The 20,900-nt window shown below is 48.0% G+C and overlaps 1 protein-coding gene across 1 annotated transcript in view; it reads left to right on the forward strand.

Annotated features, from left to right (window-relative positions):
• Nucleotides 1-20,900, forward strand: part of LOC106807823 (girdin-like) — a 97,182-nt gene that overhangs the window by 22,673 nt on the left and 53,609 nt on the right. Inside the window, exon 5 of the mRNA XM_014810291.1 lies at nucleotides 20,493-20,562. Coding sequence (XP_014665777.1) covers nucleotides 20,493-20,562 — 70 coding nt within the window. The remainder of the gene's footprint in view (nucleotides 1-20,492; nucleotides 20,563-20,900) is intronic.

Here is a 20,900-nt window from a genome sequence, read left to right on the forward strand (position 1 = left end):
ATAACATGCATACGGCAACATGCACGATAAACAGCCAAGACTATTTTTATTACGTAAGCTCTTATTTCATGGTAGTTTAGTGCGAATTTTGCATTTTTATGGGTTTTATATATACCATAGAGCGCTCCGCTAAATTTAGCGGGACGTGCAGGAGCTGCCGCTCAAGTTGTCCGCTAAAGTGCGATAAAAAGCGAGCGACTTTAGCGAACGGAGGTTCGTGAAACGCGTCCTCCGCTATTTAGCGGACAACTCGGGAGTTATCGGAGGAGATAGCGGAGAATATAGCGAACGGAGCTTTGTGAAACGCGCCCCAGGTCCGATCATCCGCTTGCATCGCATCATCCTTCGTCGACCCTATCTACGTGATGGAAGCGATGGGATGCGAGGAGGACCGCGGCCGTATCTATTTCGTTAGCACCGGTAGCCACAGAGCTCACCGGCGTCCACAGCAGAGCCTTGTATAAACCGCCCATGCGGGATTAGAGCGGCTTACCTGCCGACGACTGTTTTCCGTGATAACAACGTGGAGCGCTGTAGCACTATACGCTCTCCCGCTTGCTCGCCGTGAATGCATTTCGCTAAGTCGTGTTGCTAAAACAGAGGTGAAACGTAATCTTTCGTTAGGCTCCACATCTGCCGAGGCAGGGTTAGCGCCACGAGGCCGGCCCAGATTGGCCGTTACGCCGATGACAGACACGGCGCAGCTTAGCGGGCAGTTCTTTCCCGGCCCCTGGTTGCTGTTTCCTCGCCACCACACACACTTGTGCACGCCTGCCTAGTATGGTATGTAAGCTAAACCTAGGGTCGAATGAACCGGCAAGGCGCGACCAGTTTTGGTTTCGCTCCTATATCCTGCCACGCGCACTGCCGCCCTCGTTTGTCACACAATGTTTCTGTTTCTGCATCGCTTTCACTTTCACTGGGAAGATTTCCATCGGTATAGCAGTCGGGAAAACGGTTGTGTAGCGAGTAAGTTCGCCGGCGCGTAAAGTTTAAGCGATTTTAGCGCGTTTGCATTTGAACGATGTTTTAGTGAGAGTGGCGGCTCAACCCGCCACACTAACGTTAGATGTCAGCTGTAGCAGATCGAGTAACAACTCCATTAGGTAGCCGTCGTGTGCGAAAATGTCTGACAGCGAAGGGCCGTCCGTGCCTGCGCGGACCGACCCGCAGTGCGCCGCTGTTTCATTAGTGCTGCGGCCATCTGCTAGCTTCTGGCTGAGATCTTCTCTTCGTTCTAAAGATATTGAATAACGGCTAAGACGTTATCTTCTCGCACATATAGCGCTATGATGAACATTCGATGGATTAATCAGTGCTATACAAACGTCCGAGCACACTGCTCCTCGTATACACGTGATGAGGAGGGATGGGATATCAGTTCTAAATCACGTTAAGGGGCTTGGGAAGTTTATAGAAACGGCAGCAGGGCACAGTGTAGGACAGCAGGAGTTTAAGTTTAAACACACGCCGAAGTGGGAGGCAATGTCAGATAGGGGTAAACTTCAGAATACCGGCAATAGCCCACCCCGGGCCACGCTTTGTTGTTGTGCTTATTATAGCAACCGTTAGCCGTTCAACTACATGCAGCAACTAAAAACAGAAAATAGTGAACGAAAACTAAGAAAGAAATTGTTTGTGAGCAGTGTTTATGCAAATGTTCTCTCAATCTGTTAGACTGCTAAGAGACGGGAGTGCTAGAAAAATATTGTTCTAAACTCCCAACTATTTCGTTCAGTTTAGCTTTGAATGGCGCAGTGTGTATACGCACGCACGCGCATACAGGCGCGTACACGGAGGCCCACAAGTGCTGGTCCCATGCTGCCTTCTAGAGCAAACATTTTCGGCGCTAACAGCAGGCGGGCAGCTCTCGCAAACAACCGCCAAGACGGCTGCCTCTTAACTCTGCGAACGTGACTGGTCGGAATTGAGGTGAGGTGTGCTGAGATATCGACTGTGGAAGATTAGCCGAGGCAGCGCTGGTGCAGAACCGCGCTTACGTGCCGGTGCGTTGACACGGCCCGCATGGAGCCGTGACTCCTTCATCCTCTTTCTTCCCCGGCGCACTGATAACATCAGCGTGTCTGAAAACGACGCAGCATTCTCCGGCGTGTATCTCTAAACGAACGAAAGAACGAAAAGAAAGAAGGAAATAAAGAAAGAAAGAAAGAAGCGTGTAAAGAACGAGACGAAACTCGCGTGTGTTACAGGCGTGTGTTACTGGGGGGGGGGGGTCTTCGCCCGTTGACGTTAGGAGCAGAATGTCAAAGCTGTTGTAACCGACTTAGTCGGTTTGCTATGTTATGGTTCTTCTTTTGCGGAATGTGAGCTTTTTGCTGTTAGCATAACTGCGTGGAGAGAAGGCAAGCGAACTCGCTCCCCGTGTTTAGACTGTGTACCCATAAACCAGCGAACTGTGTTGACACGAATTCACCGTGTCTTTGCGTTGGTCTCGCTATGGGTAGGCGTACTACTCACTTCAGTTACTATATGCTACTACCCTACTTCACCTTCATAGCACTAACTAGGTAAGTGCAGGGGATGTCTGTCTCACTAGGTCAGGCTCTTTCAGACAAGGTCGATAATGTTGACCACGCGACAATACTGACCTCTAGCTAACGCTGACCAAGGCTACATAATTTCTGATATCATGAGATGGTTCCATGCACACTCACAGTTCATATAGTGCATGTGCATAGAGTACTAGTACTAGTGTTTCCGGCAGCTGCCCGTGTCTGAACTGGAAGCGTCGACAGGAGAATTTAAAGAGACCCCCCCCCCAATTTAGAGGTAGATGGGTGGACAGGTGTCTGTCTATTCTCAGGATACCATCAGGAGTGAATAATAAAGATAATCTCTATTATAATATCTCTTAATTTAATTTTAATAATCTCTATTATTCACTCCTGTTAGCAGCAGGCATCCTGCCACCCATGCGCCGCCCCCGAGATGAGCATGAGTGTGCTGCTATTTTATCATCGCTATAGTAAACAGTAGGCCGGCGGGGAAGTTGCAACGCTGCATGACTCATTCATTGATTGCATGCGCTCCTGTCATGACGGCAACTACTCAGACATTCCAAAGAGGTACCGGATGCGATGTGATGTCGGCGATTGTGCGTTTGCTATATCATAGCAGATCAGCTACTTTACGTGGGTTCTGTCCCGCTACGCGTTTACAATAAGAGTATTAAGACCACAACAGCGCGCGCGTGCGTGCGTACGTGCGGGTGTGCGTACACGCATGCATCACGTATGTGTTCTTGCGATTGAGTCAATTTCTGCTTTTGCTTAGGCAATTCGATAGCGGATGAATGATTTGTAAAAGTATGAAATCCGTACAACAGTACTTGAGGGAGGCGCAAAGGTAAGCGTCAGAGGTCAGTATGCACTTCAGGCATCTATATGATAATATCCATAGCGGCGGTCACCTACACGTATAACAGCACGGCCGCACGCATGGCTGCGCGCTATTGAAATGTCTGTAGGAAATAGATATAAAACTAGTATCTGGAACTAGCATTGATGGATGGGGAGAGCTGACAGTACGTACAATTCACAGCGCCTGGGTGAATGCACTGAGCACCCGGCCGCGTATTATTGCAAGGAACATGTCGAAAAGTACCTTTTGCTCGTAATTTACTCGTATCGTGCGCACATGAGGTGCAGTTATGATGCGCATCTGTCTGCGGCGAACATTTCTTTGTCATCATATGCGACATTTATGCTGATGTCCACTGGACACTTGGACAGTCTGAGTAGCTTTATGAAGAGAAGATCGGCTCAGACGCTTAGGTGATTACAGGTGTAAAACTAAATTATCTTGAAATTATGCATCAGCGCTACTAGCTTTAGTGCCACAGGAAGTGGCTTTCTAGTGTGACCGTGCCCGCGTGCGCGAGCAAATCCAAGCTGTAGATGCGCAAGGCAAGGCCACGATCTCCTGATAGACATTTGTAATTCAAATTCATCGATGTTATGACCGATCGAAGCAGGTTTTACGTGCAATTGCATTGTGCGTTCTGGTGTTTTTCTCGAGTATGTGATCTGTGTCCCGCTTAGGTGTTTGCTTGAGTTGCAATTCTGTGGCTGTGTCGGAAAGTATGTGGCGTTGACGTCGTCTATATAATATAGTCTCTGACTATAATGCAGCTCATAGGGTCTATGTCCCCAGGGGTCTGCCGGAACGGTACCCTGGGTACCGGTCCGGTATACCGAACGTACCCTTGGTAACTATCTGATTATGGTTAGGTTAGGGTTAGGGTTAGGGTTAGGGTTAGGGAGTAGCGTGGCAACGACTCCTAGACTCCGTGTTAGTGGAAGTAGCGCGACGACCGCGGTCCGGCATATTAGATAGTACTAGGGTACGTTCCGGCAGTACCCTGGGGGACATAGACTCTCTCAGCATAACTGCACCGAGCCGGTATACAGTAGATACACTGGCATGTAGGCACACGAGCAACAGACTAGTTTATTTTCACTACTCAGTTTGTTCTGCTCGTGTTATGATTTTAATACCAATGATAATAGTGTTGGCGTAATAATAATATTGGCCTTGTTTTCGATTAGAACTGATCCCGTGAAATTTCACTTCTCGTGTTTTTCCGAAATTAATTTGATATTCGATCCACATCAAATTTGTTTATTTTTAGTTCTCACATTATTTCCCCGTTTCTCTATTTTAATACTAGTGATAATATTGTTGGCGTAGTAATAATAATGTCATCAATTTCTATTTGAATTAATCTTGTGAGATAGGAATCTTTTTGCTGAAAATTCAAAAGACATGGCATTCGTACGTTTAATTTATATATAAATTACCTCCGCCCAACGGAGTTGGAGGAGGTTATGTTTTCGCTCTCGTGTGCGTGTGTTCGCGCGATCGATATTAGCGCGTCAGCCAGCGAGCCAGCGAGCCAGCCAGCGCAGCGAGCCAGCGAGCAGCAGCAACGAGCGGCTGCTACGAGCGAGCGAGCACACTGGCGTATATCGTGGGTTATTCGTGTGTTCGTGAGTCGTATGGCGTATGGCGTATGTCGCTGGCGGAGGTATGCACTCTCCGTGAGTGCACTCTGTCTAGTTAGTTGTGCGAACAGTACGGTAGTAGGTGTACACTATAATGTTGCGGGGTGCGAAATTAACGGGAGTCCGGAGTCAAATACTCCTTGATTTACTGTCGGACTCCCTGATTTGACATATGCAGGAGTCCGTGTGACTCCCTGAAAATTCTGCCATACTAACTTGTTCGTTCCAGAGCACGGCCTCGCGGAATTACCGTATGTTTTCAGCTAATGTCCATAGAAAATTTGGCAGACGTGCAACCCCATGAATATTAAAAATAAGCACATGCGTTATTGTTAATATCTTTAATTTTGAACCACAGACTGCGGACTCCCTCATTTTGCTGCGGACTCCCTCTTTTTGAGGGTAGGGAGTCCGTTGGACTCCCGTTTTCAAAAGTTAATTTCTACCCCTGATGTTGTTAATACGGTGCATATACGGTATCCCACTTTCCAATGGCGATAAATATCTTAATCCCATCATTCTTTATCTGTCAGTCGTTTCCGATTTTTATGTGTTAATTTTTACCACCATCGCCACGAATCACATAAATTTTCGATTGAAGCGGATATTTGAGAAGCCTTTTGGCACACATTTTGACAGAACACTTCATCTAGAACGCATTACTGTCAACTTTATTAATCCACGCTGGAGACGGTTAATGAGGTTCTCGCTGCGTGAGTCGCCGCGTAATATTTGACCCAGTGAAGACTAATGCATCGTTTTTGCGTGGCGGGTGATCTAGGCTTGCTGCTGACACTGTTTGTGTTCGCCACCATCCGTTTATAGCGAGAGCTACGGGAGGCAAATACTTCGACAAGCCTCTGCGGTATTTAGCCTTCGCGTAATCGGGTTGGGAGGCTACTCAGGCTAGCAAGGATAAGTAAGAAGAGGCGAGCCCGTGATCAGCAGTGGCGCCCGTGAGTCATCGAGGCAGTGTGGCGTAATAATGAGTTTAAAAGACGAGACGTTTGCGTTGAAAGTTTAATAATTTACTTGCTTCGGGGGATGAGCGTGCCTCATGACGAGTTTAGAGAGGAGATCTCTCACAGGCTGCTCGCAAAATCTCCCCTTCGTTCCTTTCTCTTTGATCAAGCAGCGGCAATTTTTTTCCACTGGACCCTTATACGGAGAGTAATTATGGCCTAGAAATGCTTTGTGTCGGCGAATTTGGATCGGTGGGCTGTCTAGATCACTGATCTGTCAACAATGGTTTTTCGAATGCGAATATAAAAATGTTCAATTAACACATGGTACCTGTTTTGCGAATTAATTTCTAATTGCTCGTTAATACTTTGTAGCGTATACATTTTTTATTGTATTTCATTATGCCGTGTAGAGAGCAAAGTCGGAAATACTTTATACGTCCGTCTAGCGATAATCTGCACCAGCGCACAGGGAAAACGTTCACGATTGCTCTGCTGATGAGATAGTATCGCTGTCTGGTTTCATCAGTGCGTTGCCCTTATCCTCTTGTCTGCAGTGAGATGCTAGACATTTATCTGCATTGTCGCAAAATCGACCGGATCCGAGCCTCCGGGATTGGATCGCTTGTCGGCGGCGCGCGCGCTGAGCGGGGGCGTGCGTCCCCCGAAAGGCGCACGGCAGCAATACCAATATTGAAAATCGCAAGTATGACTAGTGCGCATAAACGCGCGCGCCAAGAGCGCTCAGCAATGAAATTACTTTGGGAAGAGAATGAGCCAAATTGGTTTCCCGATCAACATAAGAAGCGAAACGCAAACAGGCTACAGCAGCTGTTGAACAAACAGGACGCGGTAAGTCAGGAATGCGAAACGAAAGCTCGGGCGGCTATATAAGCTCATACGACGCGAATGCCGAGAAATCTGCACGCTGCGTTCACCGATGCAGCAGGAGAAACACTGCCCAGTGTTATGGCAGCCCTGACCACTCTGGTCAAGGCTTCACGGTAATATTTATTCGTGAGTTTAGCCCAGTGTCCGCTGACAAAGCGTACAATACTCTCGCCGTGGTAGATCCAGCCTTCGTATATATAACTTACAAGGCGCTCACATATGTACACATAGCGCTCTTGATTTTTCACGTAAGCTTCGACAGCAGACATTATCCATATTTCCCCCGATCCGCTCATATAATATTTTTTCACTCATCTTTCCCGCATGCATGCATAACTCTGCTCAGCTTTAATGCAGATATTTGAGCTGGTCGGGTGAAGCCAAATGAGGCAGGCAGCATAGCAACGAGGGCTCTCACACGGCGAAGAATCAATATTACAGTGGCCTTTCAAAGGCTGCTGGATTCTTTTTTTGGCAAACAGGTCGTGTTTGCTGTTTTCATGATGAACTTTGTTTGCACTGATTTCAAGTTTGTTCACTGGCCGCTTCCTCAATGCGAAATCCTGAATACACCAAGCCCATCATGTGACGCACACAATGAACAGCACAAAAGCAAACCCCCGTAACCTTATCTTACGGTCATGGTGGTGTTTTCCTTTTCTCGGCGTCACCCATTTCTTACGGTTATGGTGGTGTTTTCTTTTTCTCGGCGTCACCCATTTGACGTGTTCACATCATCAGTTCTGTCCAGTCCGGTTATACTTCAAGGTAAACAAACCCGCCGACGCTAGAAATGAGGAAGTTATTATTAAAAAAATAACCCGAGCGCTCGTCAGGCACACGTCACGGTAACGAACCTATCTGTCTTTCACCCAGCCTGTTATAGTTATGTCAGCACTGTGTGGCGTATTGCGAAACCCCCTTCATCATGGGAAACTCAGTACTTGACATACAGACATGATATTACACTAAGGACGCCTAATATCGTCCTAGCCGATGCTGTGCATGTTGTTTAAGCTATAGACTGGTGTATCCACCATCGCAAGAGTAGATAATAACACATATTATAACATGTGTTATTATCTACTCTTGATCATAGCAAAACGTGGAACGGAATCCGTAGGTGTCCGTAGGCCAACGTAGATATGGATGAAGATCTGCGAGCGATTACGCGCAATTATACACGTTTATTTACTTCAGTATTTTGCACTTGCATTTCTCTATTGACACACCCAGTTACGTCACTGGTGGTCAGCTATAGTCATCCGCAGCAGATCGACTTGTCATGCGACTGGGCCGACCATCTAAAGCTATTATAATACTCCCAGTCCGATTGACGATGCGTAGTTTGTATGTTTAGGATCTATTTAGGGTCGGCGTGCTTCTAGGCCCGCTATGCGCGCTGCTTGATTCAGGAGTGTCGTAATAGTGCGGCTTTCTATAACTACAGCGGGACACGGCTGTTTGCCGTGCCGTATGGCCCTATTAGCCCCCATGCACATCCTATAGGTCCCGTTGCCTTCAAGGGCAGTGTGCGATCTTCTGCATTTACTGGTTGGTGTCTGTCTATGTTAGCGTCTGCTAGAGTCCTGAGCTCTAAGTACTGAGGTCGTTCTTCATTAAAGCGTCTCTAGTTTCAACGTCTGCCTGTGTAAGTCGCGAATGAGGGGACGTCACTGTGCGCGAGGGTGGCGCCATCTCGTTGCGGTGGGTGGCGCCATCTCCATGCCGTGGGTGGCGCCATCACACTGGTGTGGGTGGCACCCTCTCACTGCCGTGGGTGGCGCCATCTCGTTGCCGTGGGTGGCACCCTATCCTCTCACGGTTATGGCATCCTCATATTGTTGGAGGGGTGGCGCAACCTCGGCGCACGAGGCGCCATCTCTATGCGTGAGGCGCATGAATGGGGGGTCCCGTTTCCGTGGTTTTATGGCCTAGCTTTCTACTGGCTCAATGCTAGTCGGCAGCAATAGTTTTTGCGAGGCACGAAAACTGTGTGAAGGTCTCTTTGTGCGTTTTTTGCGACTTTCCGTGCCGTGAGTCACGGCGGGTTGCATCTCTCGCAGTATCTTGCGCGTGCAGGAGCTGTATTTTCTTGTGGAAACGCGAGCAGGAGAACTATAGCGGCCACGGTTTGTATGTGCATACAATCAAGATACCATGTACTCGCGAGACCTTCGCTGCTCGGCGCATTAAAATGGTCGCGCGTGTCTCACTGAACACCTTTGTCTCCTGTTTAAACATCATCGGCATGCGCGAGGCGCACGGAGTCATGGTAACGCATACGCGCTGGCTTCGATTAGGGTGGTCCGTTTTCTTTGCACAGTCATATGTAGAGCGTAGCAAAACGATTCGTAATTGTCTCGCGCACGCATCTTTCCGGCAAATAGCATCTGACTATAGCCGCACTAATGCGCATCAGTGTAAGGCAGTGCTGTCATATAACGCATCCCCGCGCGTGTGCGTGTCTCTCTCTCTCTGACTAACCGACTCACGGCTCAATTTCCCGCAGCGTCACCTCTCTCGCTCGCCAGACAGACAGCTTTTTAAAACATGCGAGGCGTGTTTATCGATTGCGCGTCTCTTTTAGCTGTGCATACATCATTCGCGTTACAGCCCCGGAGTCACGGCTGCAGAGATTCCTTCTGGCACGTGCTGTGCGTGCGCCTCCCCCCTCCCGCGCGGGTCTCCTTCTCTCCTTGTCGGAGGGGTCGTATCGATGGCTGCTTTATCTCCGCATCATCGCGCTCATTATCGGCGTGTAATCTAGAAGTAACGTGTAAACTCTGTTTGTTCAGCCAACAGTGTTATTGTGAGAGAATATACGGAGCAGTCACTTTCTCCGATCGATTTTTAGCCGCTTGCGCCTCTGGTTACGCTAAGCACTTTCGTTTGCCCACTGCCGCAGATGGGGTCGTTGTATCAGGTACTACAGATATGTACCCGAGGTAGTTTTAGGTTGTTTAGTATTATTTTTATATTTTTATATCAGGTATGTTTAGGGTTAGGGTTAGGGTTAGGGTTAGAGTTAGGGTTAGGGTTAGGGTTAGTGTTAGGGTTATAGAGTACACGTCTGTAGTACAAGTTTGGTACACTTCTGTAGTACAAGTCTGGTACACTTTGTGTATACATATATGCACCTCGGGTACATATCTGTAGTACCTGATACGACAACGACCCCTTGAGCCCCACTGTCTGTCGCATTCTGTTTTATTACTGTCCGTTTGTGTGTGTGATTTTATGTAGGTCTGTCATTCTGTCTGTCGCGTTACTCCATCTTTCAATCAGTTAGTTAGTCTTTTAATCAGTTAGTTAGTTGGTCAGTCTATCTGTGTTAATTCTTCCTTTTTCCCTCCCTCTCGCGCTTGCTCTCGCTGTTTATCTCTTATCTCTATCTTGCCCCCATTAGCATCTATCTCTCTTACTCCTGCGTCATCCGGGGCTCGTTTTTCACCTCGCTTGTGCATGTTCTCTTATGTTGCTACACCCCTTCAGCATACGCAATCTCTGAGATTATTTACCCCTGATAATCTCACATTTTCTTGTGACCTATAACCGCTATACCATTTCTGTGCGGTTTTCATGTTTTACGTGTTTTTTATACAGCTGAATAGTTCTTCGGTGAAGATTTCTTTGTCTACGTAGCCTTGTTTTTTTCTCTCTGCAAAAATACAGTGTACCTCTATTACAATTTGCTCACACCTAGAGTTAGTTGGTAATTTGTTCTTAGGTCATTAGGTTGCAGCAGGTTTATACAGCGCGTGAGACTCGAATTGAGGAGAGTTTAATTGACTTTGGAGTGACATAAACGCGACAGATCGCCGTCGCTTCGGTTTAAAGCGGCACAATGCGCATCCAAACGCTCCAGTACTAGACTAGCAAATACTTCGTGGCATGCATAATCACACTACCTTATGACAAAATAAACTCTAGTTGCTCCCATTTCACTGCGCGTTTGCTTAAAACCCACAAGAAAGAAGTGCGAAAACTGGCGCCAACGCCGACTTGTTTGCCAAACAATTTAGCCTCGAAGTGTGAACAATTTAGGTTACGTCACATGTTTTTATCTTTGCTACACCCGTACCGCTGTACCGCAGCACCGCTGTACCGCAGCACCACTGCACGGTTGCTTGGGGAAACTGTCAACAACATCGGAGAATTTGAACAACATTGGAGGTATTTTCAAATACCCTTTATAAGACAACGCGCAGTGAAATGGGAGGAACTAGAGTTTATTTTGTCATAAGGTAGTTGTGATTATGCATGACACGAAGTATTTGCTAGTCTAGTACTGGAGAAATTAGCGTTTGGATGCGCATTGTGCGGCTTTAATTGGGAAACAAATACCTGCGTGCCACGTCGCAGAATCTGTACGCCGTTCCACTTTTGCTGATCGATGGGCGATATAACAGACACGTAAAAGTAACAGTAAGTATTTGTCACGGCACGACAAAGAGATGGGTTGTCGGAGAAATGCTGGCCTATATAGAGTGAGTTAGTGAACGGACAAGTGGCCTTAATTTTTGAGTGTCGAAATGGATCGTATTTTTAGAGTCGTATAAGTTTCACATACAAGAAGTGTTTGAATAGAATCTTTTACGGGCGCTGCTTGCAAGTAGTATAGCCGTGGCAGTGATGGATTGGAGAACTGACCCCCACACCGATGGGGATCGTGAAGTGAGATAGTTACGTTTATCCCCTAATAGCGACTGGACCGCAATGCAGGCAGCGGTGTGTGTTCGGTTTAGTCCGCTCAGTTTGAATACTTTCAGACGAACCCATGGGTCTGGTCCACCGTAAATGTAGCGAACGTGGCGTGTGTGCGTGCGTGCGTGCGTGCGAGCGTGCGTGCGTTCGTGCTTGTGTGTGTGCTTGCGCGGTGTGTGCGCGTGCGTGCATGTCTGTGGGCGTACGTGTGTTCGTGCTTGTGTGCCTGCTTGCGCGTGTGTGCGTGCGTGCGCGTGTGTGCGTGCGTGCGCGCGTGAGTCCGGGTGATATGGATGCTCGCTGGTGGTGGTAACCAGCGTTGCTAACGAGACAGACACCATTATGTAGGCGACTGTCTCCGGTCGAATGACTCATTGCTGTCCCCCCGCACTCTTATCATGAATACCAAATGCGTCTCTCTCTCCCGGCGCGCTCCCCGCGACTCTCTGATTTCATTGCTGGCGAATATCAGAAATCGGTATGCTTCCCAGAAATGTGATTGTAACCCGTGCGCATCAGCGAGCCCGCCGTATAAGAATTCACGGCACATGTGCTTCCCGCGTAGCGATAGCGGGGATTCTTGCAGGGTTTCTTTGTGCCGAAACTTCAAGCTATCAGACGATGTAGCCAATTTGGGCGCGGAAGGCGTGCTTCTGCGCGTATAGTGAGTGTTTGTGTGGACTCCATTGATGCGGCAGCTGCTGGGCTCGCCGGGGTGGCACGTAGCCTGTGGGCAGCCATACACTGCTAACCTACTGCGACTGTTTCCTCGGGCAAACGCGCTCGGAATTCCGAGAGCCGCGAGATTAGCGCAGCAGTAGCAGAGGCAGCGGTCTGTTGCGCTTAAATGGTGTGCATTGTGTCTAACCAGGTTATTGTCCGTCGATGTCCGAGGCACGAGAGAAAACCGCGCGCGCATTCTAGCATTCATTCTAGTATTCATTCTAGCAGCACCCGCCTGCGTTGGCTGCCACCTCCCCCCGCATGAAAAAGGAAAGGAATGGAGGAATTACACGAGGCTACATCCTATTCTGTCTACTACTGTGATTAGCATCTTCATGCTATTATGGTTTGCCTCCTGCTTTAACTTGCAGTACGTAGTTATGCGTGGGCATTTCTAATTCTGCGCGCGACAGGTGTTGGTATAGTTGCTAGCCTGAAATGTAAAAAGATCAGGACCTTAGGTGTAGAAGCAAAGATACTACCAAGTCTTTTCTTTGGTAGAAGGAAGAATAGGTGTAAGTGTAACCTGTACGTCTGATGGCCGGATTACGTGTTGTGCCAGATTTAAAGATTAAAGATTCGTAAGATTTAAAGTTGTGGAATTCATCAGGCTCGTGCTCTGGTGTAGAATGTTGAACCCTAGCGGGGCAGTGCTGACACAGCTCTGAGATGTGTAAACCCTGAAAGGTATGAGTTCCTCAGGGCACCAACCCTTATCACATTTTTCGTCTCGCACTAGTTTTAGATCTGCTATATATCGAACTGGAAGCAGACTACGAGTGGAAGCAGCAGCAGCAGCGGCGGTGGCGGCGGCGGTGGCGGCAGCAGTAGCAGCAGCACGAGCTACCGTTTTTGCTGTGATGATTTCACATCTGTGAACGATGATGGTGGTGTAGTATGGTATACATACGTACGTGCATCCCTCTAGGAGTAAATAATCACAAATCTTTGATTATTTACTCCTGATCCCTCCTATGTCACAAGTGTTCCCTCTCTACTTTGCGCACGGGCAATTCAGCTAACAGCTGAGTCACAATAATGACGCGCCCTGCTAGACATGTCCATGGCCAGAGGGGGGATGTTTGCGATAGGGGGGAGGTATACCATGGGCATTGCGGTGTCAACGGCGCGCTCTCCGCCTGGCGAGGCAAGCCGCTTTGGTAGCGACCGCGAACCGCAGTGTTACTCATCCGTCTGGCTTCACGCATCACGAGGGAGCATTCGATTCGTGCTGCAGGCTAGCTATGAGTAAGAGGAAGCCTAGCTGCTGCGATCGTTGCTACGTACGCCCCAGAGTCTCAATGACCAGCGGGAAATACACCGCCGTCGCCGTTGCGATTGACAGGCGCCAACCACATCCGTGTGTGCGTGCCTGCGTGTGTGCGTGCGTGCGTGCGTGCGTGCGTGCGTGCGTGCGTGCGTGCGTGCGTGCGTGCGTGCGGAGCGTGCGTGCGTGCGTGCGTGCGTGCGTGCGTGCGTGCGTGCGTGCGTGCGTGCGTGCGTGCGTGCGTGCGTGCCGGGTCTTCGATAGTTGACGCCTTTTCGCTCCCGAGCATGATGCTTGTGACTTGAATAATTATGAGTTTTTTTCGAGTTGTTTCCTAGTGGCGAAGCGTGCCTGCGAAATGTCACATTGGTTCTTGAATGACGTCATTGATGTGATAGATGTCAACATCCGTTGTGTCAACGAAATTAATTAAATTAATTGTTTTTATAAAGTCGGCTGGCCATACGTACAGCTGCTACTGTTCGACGAATATATATATATTGGCAAGAGTACATACACTGGACTTCTTCTAGTGTATACAATAGAATGTGACCCCATGCGCCCTCCACCGGCAGCATCACACTTTAACAATGTTAGAAGCATTCCTCATATTCTTGATAGTGCTGAGACAGTTGCTTGTGCGTTGGCCTAGACTAAACCCATAGGGACATATCATAGACTTACCACTATAGGCTTCATTCAAGGCAGAGCTGTAGGCTGCACTACAGGACAGCACTCGAGTGGGTTGGGAGCGTTATTAGAGACGCGACTGTACGTAGGCTGCCTAAACTAGCAGTGTTTCATCCTCCGGTCGCAATCGAATTATTTCGTTACTGAAGACGGTCGGTAATTGTGTGTGCTGTACAGTATTGGGGCCAACATCGGGTCCCAGTGTGTATGAGGACAGCAGTAATAATGTCGTTGCTCATCGGGGTTCCGTTAGCGGTTAGGGGGAGAAGAGGAATTCGTGTCTAAGCTGTCTTATAGTTTCTCTATGATTAGTCTTCATCACGATCAGGTATCTGCTCGGAGGGTTTTCTGTCTGTGAGCGCATTCGTGAATGATACATTGTGCGTTCATCGCTTGTTAAGGTGTCAACGCGGTTAAGAAAAGTAGAGCAGGTTGGGTTATCCTATCGCTGCTGCGCGACAGCCTCACATTCCACTAAAAGGAAAATCGATTGCTTCAAGACAAAACGAACAAAGGAATCGGAGTCATCTTTTACGAGCGATGTTGCCGACTCGCGTTACAAATTAAAGAAGGATGAGATGAAAGTTATCCGCCATTTGGAGTTTCGATTAGGTGTGACACGTAGTGAAGATGTAAGTGACCAGCTGGCCACATCAGCTAAAAAACCACAGATGGTGTCGGTATATATAAATTAAAGATGTATGGGCAATTGTTCAATATCCAGTGCAACACCCTTTCGAGATGTAATTCGATTTTGCTAATCATATTTATCTAGCCTATAGTTGCGGAACTCTAGGTAATATGGTAATATGATTGAGTGTATATAAGTGTCTAACGTCTATATGAGAAGTATACACGATTAAACATTCGACCTTCTCGACATCCACACATGTAATTCACGTCCTGAATCCTGTTGTCATATAGATACTAACGGATAGGCGGGTACATATAATCTGTCACGTACATTCCCCTCAGCGTCTATTTAGAACGGGAAATCCTGACCGCGAAGAGGAAACGTTCGCGGGCGACATGCGTCGCATCTTTAACGCGCAGTCAGTCTGGTTAGGCCTGCTGCCGGTTGTCATGTTCAATCTGAGCGCGTGCAGCATGAGAGAGAGAGAGAGAGCGCGATCCGCTGTTTCATAGGCCAGATTTATAAGCCCCCAATATCAACAGCAGAGAGCAGATGATCATGATTTATTTAGCAAGCGCGGTGATCACGTACTGTACGCGAGCGCAGGGCTGACATATGGCGGGTTACACGTGTGGTGGAACAGTAGCTCACAAACCCTGGGTTGCATCACTAGAAGCCCGCCGGTCATGAGGGACTGACGGAGAATAGGTGTGCGTGTGTGCACCTGCACAGTCGTACCCTCCTTGGCAGACAGCCTGGCGACGTCGAGTGGTATACAACGCCTTCAAACAGTCGCCGTGTCTGAGAGAGCTTAGTTTATTGGAAGCGGTTATTAAATGTCTGCACGAACCCGGGATTCAGGGTGTGGGTTTGAGAGAGCGAAGGCGAGAAAGAGTGAGGGAGGGAGAGCGACCGAGCGAGAGGAGGAGAAAGAGAGATAGAGCGAGGGAGGGAATAGAAAGTTAGAATGAGAGTGAGAGAGAGAGAGAGAGAGAGAGAGAGAGAGAGAGAGAGAGAGAGAGAGAGAGAGAAAGCGAGAGGGGAGAGAGAGAGAGAGAGACAGACAGACATATAATTATTGCGCACGAGAGAGACAGAGACAGGTATAGGCAGCGTGTGGCCTTGCAATGCGAGTTACGTGCCCCAGGTGAGAGAAAAACAGAAGCGCGAGAGTCTTATTTATGTTGCGGAGAGGTATAGCTGTGTTGACGCCGTTGACGTATCTTATTTCACGCACTTATTCCCGTCTAACACATTTAGCTGGTTTACCCTATAGCCATAGCATTCCTCTCCAAGGTTACCCATGTACATCACACTCCACCCACAGTTATACAGATATCCCCCTCACCACGTTGGACAGAAACGTAACGTAAAGAGCACGTACGCTTTGTAACTGAAAAGGATCGAGTTTATGTTCTTTTGGTAATGTCCCCTCGCAGGTTACACAGGCACACGGTGAATTCCAACCTAACACAGCAACGTAACATCTAGCTCTAGAACTATTAGCCCTTCGCTCTGCCACAGGCGCTTGTGTCAGAGCGAAGGGCTATAGTTCTAGAGCAATGTTATATCATGGTAACATGCCACCTCGGCCACCCGCACGCGAGACAGCCCTAGCTGCTTCTGCTGCTGCTGCTGGTGCGCATATTGACTTCTTGATGGATGTGACTTCTGCTTATTGGAGCGAGGTTGTGTGCGCTTACTCTCGCCGTGAGCTGCGGCTGCTCCTCTCCTGCTAATATGCACTGCTGAAAGGAGGGTCTAGCAACGGGGGAGGGGAAGGGGAAGCTAGCTTGCGGGTCGTTAGCGCTGGCCAACGTGTGGCGATGCTCCGTCGCAAAGATGAACGAGGAATGTCAAGCGAGTCGCATTTGATTGCGTCGTTTTTCATATTGGAAGCCTTGATTTGTTTCCGTGAGCCGATTGCTTTGCGCTAGAAGTCGTAGTGGCGTGCGTGTAAGAGACGATGCATTCGGATTTGCAACGGAGATGAGTAATTCGGCAGTGATCTCGTTGCAATGCGATATTTGAACGCGGGTGATCACGTAACCGTAATAAGACGGAAATGACCTGCGTGTGATAACACGTCGTGTTACAGCGTAGCGTTGTATTGCGTGGATAGGGATGGCGCGAGTGCACTTGCCTTCATATTAGTTTTCGTTCCAGGTGCTGTTTCGTTACTCGCTGACCTGTGTAAATATACTAAATGTAGAATATTGTTATTAAAATAATAAACACGGTATCGCCTGCTCGCGTCGAATAAGCGGGGGCTATTTGGTGTTTTTGGGCAAAGTGAGCCAAACAGTTATTTGGATACAGCCGGGTCTAGCTGTAGACTCAGACCAGCTGGCACCACCAGGAGCAACCCTAACGTGCTACTGGAACCTGACTCCTACGCGTTATTAATACGCTAAGAGTTATAATTAACGAAGCGATGGCTGATCGGCAATAGACTATGTAATCTGGGTTATAGCCATCTCATCGAAATAAATTAATGGATATGCGCACATGTATCCGCAGTAACGTGCAGAAAATCTGCGTCTTTATCTTCGAACGCAATCTTATTACGTAGACTTTGAGTCCGTTATCGGTTGCCATCGGAGAGAGTATCATAAAACTGTCGACTTGCGATGTAACTCGCCAACTATTTAGCGCGAGTCTTGAAGTTGTGCTCGTTAGTTAGCAGCAGACGACTATGGCATGGATGAGCAGCAGCAGAAGCAACAACAACAACAGCAGCAGCAGCAGCAGCAGCAGCAGCAGCAGCAGCAGCAGCAGCAACAGCAGCAGCAGCAACAACAGCAGCCTCACGCACACGTTATTCCCTCATGAGTCATGCCGCGTTTCTGCCCACGCTTCGTGTCAAAACAATTTTTCAGTGAATAATTAAATAGCTGCTATTGTTTTCCCGTTAGATCGCAGCAATGAAACACGAGGATTATTAATAGTACCCGAGGGAAGGAGGTCGATGTGCGAATCTCACTCGACATGATTTACTGTATATATGCTAATTGCTGAGGATGTTTTTGTCTTTGCTGTCACGAGCTTATAATATATAATTACACGCTAATGTTGGTAATTCTCATTTAAAATTCAAGAATACACTAATGGGCGCATTGTGTAATATGTCGCATTCGGATTCATTTATTATTTTTAGTTCTAATGAGATGATAATTCAATTTCTGCACTCGAAACTGAAGCAGCAAATTTATGCCACTCGGACTGTCCCAGTGTCGGATTGTATTGTAATAAAATTACGTTCATCGGCGACATGCGATGAACTTCATTGCATGTTCAAGGATTCTGATCAGTGTGCCCGTAACGTAGGGTGGTCCAGCATTAACAATGTATTACTCGCTATGGGGGGTTATGTATAGTGATTGTGGGCAAGGTTAGAGTTGGAAATGGGATCGTGGTCAAACCGTCGGGTCGTGGCGCATGTGGTCAGTGATGTTCTATTCATAGGCGGCCAGAGAGCGTGTATTGCTCAGTGGCTGATTGCTGGCTATCTGAGATGTGCGCGCGTGCCCTGCGTGCGGGCGAGCAGGCGTGCAGGGGCCGCCTAGTGCTCACCTGCCCCCGGGTTTACCCGGCGGAGTTGTGAAAACAAACACTTGCTTCGTAGCGCAGCGGTGTGTCTGGCGGCCACCGCAGCGTCTTCGCACTCCATCACAGCCAAGCTACGTGTATATTGCGCGCGAAGCAGCGATGCTAAAACGCGTTGTGTGCGTGTGTGCGTGAAAGTCACCGCGCAGCATCCCCTCGCCGTTATCGCTCCGATATGCTTTTCGAGCGCAGTGGGTAGCATCGCGCGTGCGTGCGTGTTCGTGCGTGCGTGCGTGCGTGTTCGTGCGTGCGTGCGTCTGGTGTGCGCGTGCGTGCACCGACATTCTCTCGCGCATGGTTTTCTCGTAGCTGCGGCTGTGTGGAGGAGAGCGTTGCGTGGTGATGCCAGGCTAGAGGGAAGTGTGACTGATGGCGTGCTGTATACGTACGCGCCTGGGTGAGGACAAAATGAGAGGGGTACTTGCTTTGCCAGCGCACTTGCCAGGGTACTTGCCAGCAGCACACTTGCCAATGTACTTATCAGGTTACCTGCCAGTAGTGCGCTTGCCAGAGTGGCCTTACATTTCATCACGTCCCCCATCCACCATGTGCTTGCGTGAAGTGAGTTTCTGTATTGACGCCTTTTATTTCTCACGTGCTTGAATTTGCACCTGATGAATGTTGATGGTGGTGGTGGAGGTGGTGGGTGCGGCGGCGGCGGCGGCGGTGGTCGTGCTGGTGTGTGTGTGTGGTGTGTGCATGTCTGTGTGTGTGCTTGCGTTATGTAGTTAGCGCTATAGTGTATGAAAAGGTGTAAAGAACACGAAATTATTTAACATTGGGCGTAAAATCTTGATGACAATAGCATTGGCTGCATTGTCGTAGCTGCGTGTGTGCGCGAGTGTAGGGTAGGCAGGTGAATTCGAATCGAGAAAAGTTATAGTGGTGCCCATGCCACATGTGACTTTATTATCGTACTGTTCTCATTTCGGAATACAGGTGACTGCTCTAAAATCTTTTATATTTTACTTACACTTTTATTGGCTGTATTGTTGACCTGGCATAGCTTAAAAAAAATGTAGGGAACAAATGCATCAATAATGCAATAATAGTATAAACGCGATTGTAAAACATGATGAATGGTCTGTAATAAGTCTATGTGCATATTTTATAGACGTTGAAGTAATGCAACAGGCCATGTGGCCCCCAATCATTATTTGCACTCTGCTGGTCGCCAGATACTATGTGGCTGTTTGTCTTAGACCTCGAACCGTTCTGAGATGATCACAGTCAGTACACGACATTTGACTACTACTACTACTACTACTAGTAATAATAATAAGTGCTGTATATCGTGGACACAGGTTGTTTTACGTTTTTTGATGTCCGATCGATATTTTGATCTTATTGGTTTCGACGTGGATGTGCCCGATTTCATAATTATTTAGATTGAGTCAATATTCATGTAAAATTACTAATTGTAAATTACTTTTTCATGAGCTTCAGTTTTGCGATGATGTGCGAATGTGCGACATGCATTCATGAATGTGGTGCAGAAGTGATGTGCAGAAAAATGACATATCGTATATTAGGGCAAAAGGTGAATGTTCGGGGTGAAGAAATTGTTTCACCTAAATATAGCTGTAAATTGCATTACGTATTTCTTGCTAAGATTTTCATCAGAGCGTGTTTGCTGGGGCATGCAGAGCTCAAGTTGGCTGTGAAATTTTATAAGAGGTCATCTATAGATAGATAGCACCTGAGCACTGGGTGGGGTTCACGCTGTGTGGTGTTAAGAGGTATGTAAAGGGCACATGCTTCTGAGCAGGTGTACATATGTCAGCTGTGCATGCGTCTGTGTGTCAGGCGTCCGGACGTATATCCGCGGGTCGGGCGGACATGCGTGCATCAAGCAGGGGACTCTCTGAGAATCCAGGTGCGGACACGCCCACGCACGCACGCACGCACGCACGCACGCACGCACGCACGCACGCACGCACACATGGCAATGAGTTCCGATGTTTATGGTTGTTTTTTGTTGCTTGCAGGATGTGCTGGAACAGACGATAGTCATGCAGCTGCCCAGCGTCGTCGCCGTCTGCAAGAACCCAGATTCAGGTATTACATACAGATCACATATTCAGAGACTTTATTAGTAGATAAAAACGAAAGCCATACATGCTATACACTCGTCCAGGTTTCGAAATTTGGCGGTAAATTGTGCTAATTGCAACTATTATCTTCGAAAATGGCGACCTCAACAAACATCCTTTCACTTGCAACTTTAACGACTGGACTTTTTCACTGTGAATCCACGATTTTATGCTTCTCAAACCGGCATGGGCGTTGTAGACGAATCCTGTTAACAAAAGAGTTTGTTTTCGTACTCCTTGCTAATATTTTGTACATCTCCTGGTTGATTTAGCTGCACATTTATCACCTAACCTAAAATGTTC

This window comes from Priapulus caudatus, unplaced genomic scaffold (assembly GCF_000485595.1).
Source record: "Priapulus caudatus unplaced genomic scaffold, Priapulus_caudatus-5.0.1 Scaffold12, whole genome shotgun sequence".
NCBI classification, from domain to species: domain Eukaryota; kingdom Metazoa; phylum Priapulida; class Priapulimorpha; order Priapulimorphida; family Priapulidae; genus Priapulus; species Priapulus caudatus.